At 32.2% G+C, this 10,874-nt stretch overlaps 1 protein-coding gene and 1 long non-coding RNA gene across 2 annotated transcripts; one reads left to right on the top strand and one right to left on the bottom strand.

Moving 5' to 3' along the window:
- Nucleotides 1–79: 79 nt before the first annotated feature.
- Nucleotides 80–10,627, bottom strand: LOC149727797 (uncharacterized). Its single transcript, XM_089889269.1, has 18 exons — nucleotides 10,358–10,627; nucleotides 8,361–8,472; nucleotides 7,686–7,841; nucleotides 7,344–7,455; nucleotides 6,997–7,124; nucleotides 6,381–6,594; nucleotides 6,175–6,225; nucleotides 5,833–5,927; nucleotides 5,321–5,378; nucleotides 4,825–5,048; nucleotides 4,354–4,489; nucleotides 3,867–4,033; nucleotides 3,454–3,608; nucleotides 2,985–3,148; nucleotides 2,558–2,684; nucleotides 1,726–1,851; nucleotides 916–1,129; nucleotides 80–650 (listed from the first exon to the last, which is right to left on the bottom strand). The coding sequence occupies exons 1-18, from the start codon at nucleotides 10,483–10,485 to the stop codon at nucleotides 537–539; spliced, it is 2,481 nt and encodes an 826-aa protein (XP_089745395.1). The 5' UTR covers nucleotides 10,486–10,627; the 3' UTR covers nucleotides 80–536.
- LOC149727798 (uncharacterized) lies at nucleotides 962–1,936 on the top strand. Its single transcript, XR_016386081.1, has 2 exons — nucleotides 962–1,102; nucleotides 1,733–1,936. It is a non-coding gene; the product is annotated as an uncharacterized LOC149727798 (long non-coding RNA).
- Nucleotides 10,628–10,874: the final 247 nt, after the last annotated feature.

The raw sequence follows: 10,874 nt of genomic DNA, 5'->3' as shown, positions 1-10,874 counted from the left end.
CGTTGCATCATCTCATTTCACTGTTTACAAAACTTACGTGATAATGTATTTACTATTTACAAAACGATTTCCTTGAATCTTTGCGTCATAATAACTTGTATTTGCGAGAAGTGTAGCGGTAACTTTAAATTCGACAATTTTTATGACAAAACGCGGTATATACGAAAATTGAATAACTATGGATTAAAAACACAACAAATTAGGTTTATGTTTGATCCGTAAGATTTTTTTTAACGATTTAAATTAATAAGTGTCATTGGCAGCAGAGTTCTATGGCTCTGAGTGGCAGTAGCAAAAAACAAAGAGATTTATACCTGAAAAAAAACTATATACAAATCTCTTTACAATGCAAAACAATATGAAAAAAGAACTTCAATACAAAATAGGAAAGAAAATGTGCGCAGCAACTATGTTTAGGTCACACAATATGTAGAATATGTAAACCCCAAGTCAGAGCTATATGTTCAAACTTGCTGAAAGACATTTGTAAAAAGTTGAACAAATTTGCAATTGAGAAAATTAAAAACATCAGACTGTCAAGGGTTTTGAGTTTGTTGCAAATTCAGTTCTTCTAAACACTTTCTTTCAGTTGAGTTGCTTTTGATACTACGCTGGCATGCAGATGGATCAAAGTTTTGGCTCATGTAGGTCTATGATAAAAACAAAAGATACGACTCACTATACAACATTATATTTCCAACACCAGGAAAGCCAGTTAGCAGCATTGTGGACTACTAGGGAAAATTTACATACAATATTCAAGGAAAATTATAGAAAAAAAAAAATGTTTTTGAGCAAACATACTTTTTATTAAAATAAAATTTTATGTATTCATACCATATCACGCAGAAAAAGTATTCTTTAAAATAGAAGTATTTTAATTTGTCTTCAATAAAAAGAAACCTGGAAAATTACCTTATACTTATAATTTTCCTCTGTTAGTTGTTGAATTCTCTGGATTAACTTGTCGTTATCATTTCTAGTTGCTTTCCAGTTCTGCGTTAAATCATCACGTTGGCTCATAACCTCCCGTAGTCGTCTTTGTAGAACCAATTCACTTTCCATCTTAGAGTCTGCGTGCTGTTGTGCATGTTGCCGCAAGGTTGCTACACTTTTCGTGAGAAAATTCCTAAGAACAGTTATTGAATGTCACGTAATGCTCATATCGTAATATTTCCTAAACATTGTGCATACCAGTTACCAAGTATGTTACTTTTAGAGTAATTTGGACTACCCATTCGTAACCACTGGATTGCAGACATTAACATTAAGTATGATGTCAAAGGACACATACTTCACAGTAATAGCATCATCTACCTTAAATCTTATGTTCTCATTCAGCTATTAAGTTAGAGGTCATAACACTGCAGTTCAAGGCTAAATACATTACTGAAATTTTTGAATAAATTTTTAATCTAAATTTGCTGAGACAGTCTAAAAATAAAATATTTTCAGATGGATTACTTCTAACATTGTGGGCGTATTGGTCTATGGGCCAGACACTTAACGCCAATTGCTCCAACTAAATGGTCACTATTGGGTTTAAATTCAGTAAATTGTCAGCCATATACAACAAATAAAATATCTACCCACAAAGTTACATACCTGGTACCTCATAATCTATCACAAAGTTTATGAAACAGAACATTATAATGACAGTCGTTTCCCCGCCATGATAAGATAACGCTCATACATTAATTCATTATTTTAATTTCTTATTCTTACTTTTCAGATGACAGCTGCAGCATTCTGGTTTCAAAATGTTCTGCAACATTTGCTGAAGTTTGCATTATATCATCTATAAGTGATGAAAGATCAGAAATCCTTGTGAATAAATTGTCGTCTGGTTTTCTAAATTAAACAAGTTTTATTATTTAGTTATTTTCAGCTTCTATGTAGTTGTATGGCTCAACAGAAAAGTCGATTTTTATTTAAACAACATAAACTCAGGCTATACAACTGGAAATAAAATTTGAATGAAAGGTTTTAGGGGAAAAAAATAATACTAAATAAAAAAATAACTACCTATGCCTTTATAATAAAAAGAGAACTGAAGTCAATTCTTTTTAGCCATTTTTAAGAATGCTATTTCTTTTGTAATAGATAAGTCTGCATTAAACCAAGAAGCACCAGTAACAACATAGATAAAAATGTGATTAATATAAAATTTAAAAAATATGTTTTGATAGATTCTGCTGAGTTAGCACTATATGTGCACAAATTACAAAAAATACTTCAGTTTTCCTTTAAAAATTCTCTTGTATTTTTAAAGTAGAAAAAGTATCAACAAAGAACAACAATTTTATTATGAATAAGGAAACAAGCATTAAACAGTCACTCACCTAAAATAAAAATTATATGGTAGGGTGAGGAGAGCGGGAATGTACAACATAGTATCCAAATATCCTGATCGTGTTTTAAACAATTAATAAGGGTCTAAAGTTTTAAAATTCTTTGAATGTTCTTTGTTTACTACCAATGCAACAAAAGAATAGAATGAAAAGGTGTCCCATCTTTCCCCACCCTACTATAATAAAAACAACCAAACGTAACTTACTCTGCCTGCTTAGATGAGGCTTCTAACATTTCTTCAATATCTTTTGCATTTCCAAGCAGTGCTGATACAACCAATGACTTACCAGGTGTCATGGGTGGAATATTTTGTATTTCTCTTTTACCATGTTCTGTTGTTAAATTAAGGAGGTAAACAAATCATAAAACATAACTTACTTTATAACTAAATAGGTATAACTTAGAAAAAGAAAATAAAAAAGGTTACAAAATAACTTTTAATAATTTTTTTTTATATATTAACTGTACTACATAGTAAGTTTCAGTAAATGAAAAAGAAAACAAAAAACTTTTAAATACAAAACTGGCACCTTAAACTGACAAATAAAATTAAAAGTTTTTAATCTTACATAAAAATAAAAAAAAACGCTGTATAGTGTATATAAAACAAAACAAAAAATTGTAAATTTTACCTTCCAAATAATTTTGCAATTTATGATGAAATGCCTTCATTTTTGCATTGAGTTTAACAACATTGGATTCACTTGCAATCACATCTTGTTGCTGCTCAATAATAGCAAGCCTTGAATTTGCTTTCGTGATATCAAGCTCTTCTTGAAGAACTTTCGTTTCATCTCTGAAAGAAATATGAATGAATAAAATGATTTGAGTAAAAATTTCGATTTAATTTTTTTAAAGGGTGAATTTTGTGAATATGCAGATATTGCTGGTAAATTTGTATAAATTATGAAAATAAATTAACAAAATAAAACTCAGTACTTATCAACAGTTTGTTAGAGAAACCTAAATCAATACCATACCCTAAAGTGACATGTGTAGTAACTAGGCATAATATGTATGAATTACTGAATAAAATACCTGTATTATTACTTTCTCAAGTTATCTACATATAAATTTTTCTGAATTTAATAAAACTACTACCTCTCCTTTGCTTGTGTTTCCTTTATCTCAGTAATTTCTAACTTTTGGTCATTATATTTAATTTGTAGTTTTTCCAAAACATCTTTAGTTGCTTGGAGCATCAGTTCAGTTTTGTGAAGTTGTTGTTGTGTTAACTTTCCCTCTTCAACAAGAAACTGAACAAATGGAGAAATTGAGGAGTTAAATATAAAAATTTAAGACGTTTTTTGCAACCCCTGGCTCTGTGTAAAATATTTACATTTACTATTGATTAGAAATCATTTTCATATTTTTTGTAAATTTAAAAACATTTTCCTATTCTCGCGAAGATTTGTGTAAAGTTTAGTTTAAACAATTGAGTTTCAATGATAAAAAGAGTAGAAACAAAAACATGAAACATTTTAAACATAAAGCACAGTTTGATGTCAACTTACATTATTCTCATTTGTTAATTCATCTTTTTCGAAAATCCTTTGTTCCGTTATTTCAGCCAACTTTGTTTCAAGGTCTTTCTTCACTTCATATTCAACATTCAAAGCATCACGCAGCTCGTTTCTCTCCTTTCTCACCAAATTACATTCTTCTTGCAACTTATTGTGCTCTGATTTAAAGCATAGACATATAAAAAAAACACAAAAATTGCGGTTTCAAATTATTATAATTTTTTTAATGTTTTTATTTTATTCTATGTGGGTAAAGTCCTCCAGCGTGGCACCCCATGGGTCCTAGGATTTAGGCCAGGATGGATATTAATGCCTTGGTATTGTTTGGAAATAGCAGCTAAACAAACAGAACAGCTGCAACCGAAGTCACCTATAATTCACAAACTTATGTTACAATATTGTATCTGCTAGTGGTGGCTGTAGTTGCCAAAAAAGATTTTTGATAACTGTGTTTTGAAAACATGATGACGTCACATACCAACATCATGTTTTGCAGCCTTTTCTTCCATATCTTTAAGTTTTGCAGAAATTTCGTCAAACTTTTCTTGATGAGACCTTAGGGAAGTCAAATCCTCCAAATTTCTCTGATGTGTTTCTTTAAGTTGTTTTAACTCCTACCAGAATTTTTGACACGATTATTTAAAATAGTAGGTAAAATAATAATTAGAGCTTATTACAGTTTTTTCAGCAAGCATGACAATTGGCAAGTATTAATACTAGGTTAAAACAAATGTTATTAGGTGTCTTGCCCACATAGAAACATCCCTAAATTCTATTTACAATAGTAATAGCACCAAGTCAAACCAATATCCTTTAGTTTATAAGCGCCAAACTTGAAATGCAGGAGAGGCAGAAATAGTTAAACACGCTTTCTTTATGTTGGCCTGTCCACCCTGCCACCCCTGGTGTGACTCCCAGTTTAGGGTCGATTGCTGTTACCCCATCTAACCTCATTTTCTTTTTCTTCTTTCAAAGTCAGTTCCTGCTTCCATGAATTAAGATGAGAAGCAATTCCGGTGATTTCGTCCACTTTTTCCTGGATCATCTTCTTCGTGGTTTCCAACCTCTGCATCTGAAGAGGGATTTTCTCCCTCACAGATTTGTACAACTCTAATTGTGTTTCCAACATTTTACTTTTACCAAGCTGTACATGGTATAACTCTTTATATGAGTCTGAAAAAGTAAGATGTTTTTACCAAATGCAATGCAACCAGAAAAGGGATAGCAAACGTTAAATCCTGAGGCTTTGGTTCTAGAGAATATTAACTGTTTTTAAAACATTTCTGAATATAATGAATGTAACTTGATTCATTCTCACATGGGGGAAAGTCAGTCATTAAAACACGGTGTTTTGTAAAACACAAGTGGTTTTTGTGGTTGCCCTATTATGCAAGAATAGGTGTCTTTCAATTTAAGAAATATTAAGATTAATATGAGCAACAAACCATTAGAATGATTTTCTTCTGCTTTAATGGTTTTTTCTTTGAGAGTTTGCACAGACTTCTGAAAATATAAACAGAGTATTATCTAATATCTATTATGTATGTATGGTATCATGACTAATGGGAAATAACAGCATATATTTACTAAAGTATGTGTTTTAATATTCCGTTTCTTTTGATTTGACAATGAAAATGTTAAACCAGTAAAATAAATTAATTGTTATTGTATATTCTCAAAAAGAATCAATGTTCGTTGAGATGTCATAACAGTTATAACATCGCTGTTCTGTCTCATAAACCTAATAACTAATAAGATACCACAAAAGCCACTTTGTGGGTGCTTATTTTTTGGGAATTGATGATAATTTTAACATCCGCTTCTGGGTTAGAGCAATTACCGCTTAGTGTCTTGACCAATGACACACTAAATACACTATAGAGCCTTGAACCCAATATCCTCTGTTTAATAGGCTTATTTACACAAAAAAATAGGGAAAAACAAACACAAAACTTACCGTACTAGTTTCTCTTGTTTTGTACATATTTTGGACAAAATTAAACTGCTTACTTATTTCTGTAAGCGCTCGCTCTACATTAAATTCATTCATTTCTGAAACATACGTGACACATCACCATTTTACAAATAAGCGAAAAATAATCAACAAATGGGATTTTTTTAATAGCAAGTACCAGTGAGCACAGGATGGAATGAAACATTTGTTGACAAATAATGAAAGATTACAAATCACAAAATGTATGAAAAAATGTGCATGAATTTTTTGAAAATACTAATTCTACAATAGCTATGCATATGACAACAAAAAAAAACACAGAAAAACTACAAGCAAAATTCTAACCTGTTTCAGTAGAAATTGTGCGCTTTTCATTGGCTGCAGCAACAACAGGAGCTGTATAAAAAATAGAGCACATAAGATTGGGGTCGTTATTTCTACTGAAACAGATTTTAAAGCACCACACAACTTGAAAAAACGCAAATACACTTGCATACTTCAAAATTTAGTTTGTACACTTCACAGTTTTCTTGTAAACATTCCTGTCTAACCTTTACAAACATTTTCACTTGTTTCTTGTTCAATAGAATCCGCTGCAGCTTCAAAATTGAGAGTCTTTTTTAATTCAGGTGTCATTGCTTCCAGTCTCCTCTTTAAATATCTTCCGTGGAGGAAGTTATCTGATGATGGAGTAGCCGGTCGCTTGCGTTCTGTTGTGGACGGTGTACGACCACAATCTCTTAAACTTCGAACTGGACTGTCCACCTTAAAAAATATATTAATTTTACCATGATATCTAATTTAATTAAAAGTCTATTCTATGTGTGTAAGGTCCAACAAAGTGGCACCTAATGGGACCTAAGTTGGTCCATTAGCTAGCACGTTGCACCCACAGACCACGGTGCTACAAAGTACAAACCATTAGTAAACACTGAATTGGAGCAGTGACTGTTAAAGAGCTTTGCTCGAAACGAACACCAACAATAGTATTCAATTTATCATATTCTAACAAATACCTTTGTATTTTTATATGTAACTGAACTGAATAGAACAGATATAAATTACAATACGGACCGTTTAAATATTCATGCAAGGTAGAAACTATTTTAATGCAAGGTATAAAAGAAACAAAAACCAATCTTCACAAGTTTATATTACATGACTCACTTTAAAGAAACCAGCATCAAAAGTAACCGAAGGCATTTGAACTTTCTTTTTAAGCGCAGCCTTTGCAGCAGCAAGCCTTTTCTTTGCTTCTATTTTTTTCGCCTCATTTGTTGTGTTTGTTGCTGACTCTAAATAGATAATTAATTTTAACACAAGAAGGTAAGGCATAGAACATTGTTTAGTATGGCGATTTAAAAATGGTTTATTTATTCTTAAGCTTTTTAATTCCTTACTTCTTTGGAAATTTCTTTTTATATTTTGTTTACCTATGTATACCTATTTTATATTTTGTATATTACATTAAAACTAAAAGTAGTTATTTATTCTTAAGCTCATTAATCGCTTACTTCTTTTCAGCGTTCTCTTTTTAATATTTGTGTTCTTTTCAGGTTCAGTCTTTAGCCAATGGTTTTTCTTCCTTTCTTCAAGATTGGAGAATTTTTCTTGCACGTCAACCACCTGGTATAGATACAAAATACGGTAGCATGTTAATAACCTAATCTAACAACCTAACAATGTTTAACAGGATGTACCTAAAAAAAAACGAAATACAGGACCGAACTCTATTTTTCTTTGTACAGTGACTGAAACATTTCTTATTTTTCACAAAAAATGGGTCCAGAATATGCAAACAGTAAGCTTTTGATCAAATATAATAGGCAGTTGTCTGTTATGTGTGAATTTCTTACCTGAAAATTGACCATATCCCAAAATCCTTGTAAATCATGACACAGAACTGGTTTATCATTGCTTCCAAATTCACATTTATCAATTAAACCCGAAAATTGGGAAAATCTTTCCTTCATCAATAGTTTAGCTTGGCCAATACATGTTCTTATATCTCCCTGTTAATAAAGACGGTTAGAAAGGAAACGGCTAAGAATTTTAAAATTGATAAAAATGCATTTTTTTTATTTGTGTATCGTACTATGTCAAGCTACCACGACATTTGTCACATGATTAAAGATTAACAGCTTATCTAAAAATGGCAAACACAAGTAAACAAAAACACACATTTACAAATACTTTTAACTTAGAGATACATGTACATACCACAACAACCACACCAAACACTTGAAACATTACCAAAACATTCATTTGTACAATCTATTTAAATTCAGGACAGCTTTTAGGGAGAAAATTTAATACTGAAATAATTTTTAAGAAAATGTTTTTCTGCTTGGATTTTCACGTTAAATAAAACATTAACCATCAAGGGTCCGGCATTAATTATTTTTCAAATCACAATTATTGAATGGATTTGGGAAACGAAAACAACTTTATTAAGGGAGAATAGGCTGTATATTACTATATATATATATATATATATATAATAATAATTGAAAAAAAACACATTAACATACAAGAATAGTTTCTGCATTTTCTTTGCCAACTTCTTCAGAAATTGTATCTTCATAAATTTTCCATTTATCACATAACTTATTAAGTGCCTCTGCATTGCTTTTCACAAGGTTTCTGTTATGAAAAAATCACAATATGGGGTTATTTCACTTTGTTAAAAGTTTAAACAAATGTTCCATTTTGATAATTCCAGATTGCAAAAATGCATTGAGAATTTGCTACTAGGAATGTGCCGAGCCGAGCCCGAACTCAAAAGCTCGTGCCCGAGCGTCTCCTTTTTTGACGCTCGGCGCTCGGCTGAAAACTGGGCCGAGCGCCGAGCCTTATGCTATAATGTTGCACGCGAGAGCGTAAAATATTAAAAATGAAAAAAGTGAAGCTACTAAGAGATAACGAGACTAGTCAGCGTAGCTTTCTCTTTAATTATTTTTCGTTCGTTGTGAATTTGCTCTCTCGCAAGTAACGAATCGCAACGTCAGCGAATTTGCCCGTATCGAATTACAGCAGGTGTCGAATTACACGAGCGCCCAATGTTTTCGTATCACATTTTAAATAAAAAGCCAAAAACTCTTAAACTTTTTTATAATGAAATAATATAAATTGCTGCAACCACGGTTTTGCAACCACAGGGTTTTGCAACCACAGGGTTTTGCAACCCCTAAGCCACCTTTACCGCAGACACGCACGCAGCCAGAAAGTGCTAAGACGCACACACACGCGTTGCATTCAATATAACATTCCTTCGCTTGGAATTAGAACAATTTTTCATTCAATTGTTACGTCACGTGTCCTATCGCAACGTAACTATTAATTATGACGTTTCATAATATAACAATCGGGAGGAATGTGCCCACTGCCCAAGTTGGCAGCCCAATCAACCACGAGATCAAAACATCGTGTATCAGCGTCACATTTTTACACTCTGCGCCGGCGTATGAAATAAAGGAAGACGCATGCGGTAGCATACATTCCACACGTAACAAACGAAGCAATCGTTGTGAATTTATTCTCGTGAAAAATGACGTAATGAAACTCTGGTTCTCGTGCGGTGCCATCAAACGATGTTTTTTGGCTTCTGTCCAAGCTCGACCGGGACGATACTTTGTAATATCATATTACAATTTATGTTGGTTCCCATTTACTGATAGCGTCGCTCCTCGCTCTTATATTTGCACCAATTAAAATTCACATAATCGCGATTTACCTGCATTAAACTAATCATCAGAAACAAAAATTATACACCAACTACAGATCGTATGGAAGCGAATAAAACACGATTGTTTTCCAACAATCTTGTTTGTGATGTAACGATCGTAAAGGTTTATTCTGACGTAAATAATCGTTACATTATCCAAGATGAACATGCGTAGAAACTTGCTAGTTGTGCCACTGGCTGTAACAGTTATAAATAATTTTTTAATTAAATATTTTTTGTATGAATTTTACATTTTGCAACAGTAGGAATTATGAAAAGCGAGACGCGTCTTTAACCGCAAACCACGTGTTCTGTATTATTTTGATTAGCGGCGCTTTTCGGCTGAATAGGAACGCATTCTCGTACGCCTTTCTCCTTGATGACGTCATAGGTGCTCGGGCTCGTGCCGAGCTTTTCGTTGAAGCTCGGCGCTCGGCGAACCCGAGCTTTTTCAACTTCAGCACATCCCTATTTGCTACTGTGCAATTTTTTTGAAATTTACACCCAAATCCTCTAAATGTTACTAAATTTGTAAAAATCTGCACACAAATTATTTGTAAACAATACTGCTGTATATAACCTTAATTAATAAACGCAAAGGTTTATGGAAACTTAGATACAAGATTTCTCAAGATGCAAATCCATAGTCATATTCGCTTACTTTAAACATTTCCCTAAAAAAAATTGTAACAAAATAAAGGAATGGAGTAAATTTTAATTTGTTTTTAACTTAACATTTCAATTTGGAGGGGGGACCCTAATATACCATATAAACTTTGCAAAAAATTATAAACGCAACAGAACCTGTAATATGGAACATCATTAACAACATTGGTAGTGACTTCCGAATCTTCATTTGCGTTAATACTTGCTGTTGGGTTGGAGTCTGCAAGTTCAACAGTCTTGCTCGGGTCTGGTTTGGCGTCCTCCATGTTACAGATATTTAATTTGTGTGCTTAAGACAATACACAACATCAGTTCCGTATTTAAAAATGAAAATAAATCGCCCTTTTCAAAAAATTCAAATGCGGATATAATTTCGCGCCGAATGAAACAAAGCTGATATCGAATAAGTTACAATGCTGTGCATTGTTTAACTTTGGAATGGGAACTTTAATTTGGTCCCAACTTAAATTTTAACAATATAAAAAATATTGTACTTGATTTTACTTTATTTACAACCATACATTTGTTTACAGTATACAAGATAAATCATTTAAATTTATACTGTGAAACTTAAATTGTTTCATATATCTATATATATATATATATATATATATATATATATATATGTATTTATACGGCAGGGTGGAGGAAGATG

Source organism: Ciona robusta, chromosome 11, assembly GCF_009617815.1.
Source record: "Ciona robusta chromosome 11, ASM961781v2".
Lineage (NCBI taxonomy): Eukaryota > Metazoa > Chordata > Ascidiacea > Phlebobranchia > Cionidae > Ciona > Ciona robusta.
This window is presented reverse-complemented; position numbering and strand designations above follow the sequence as displayed.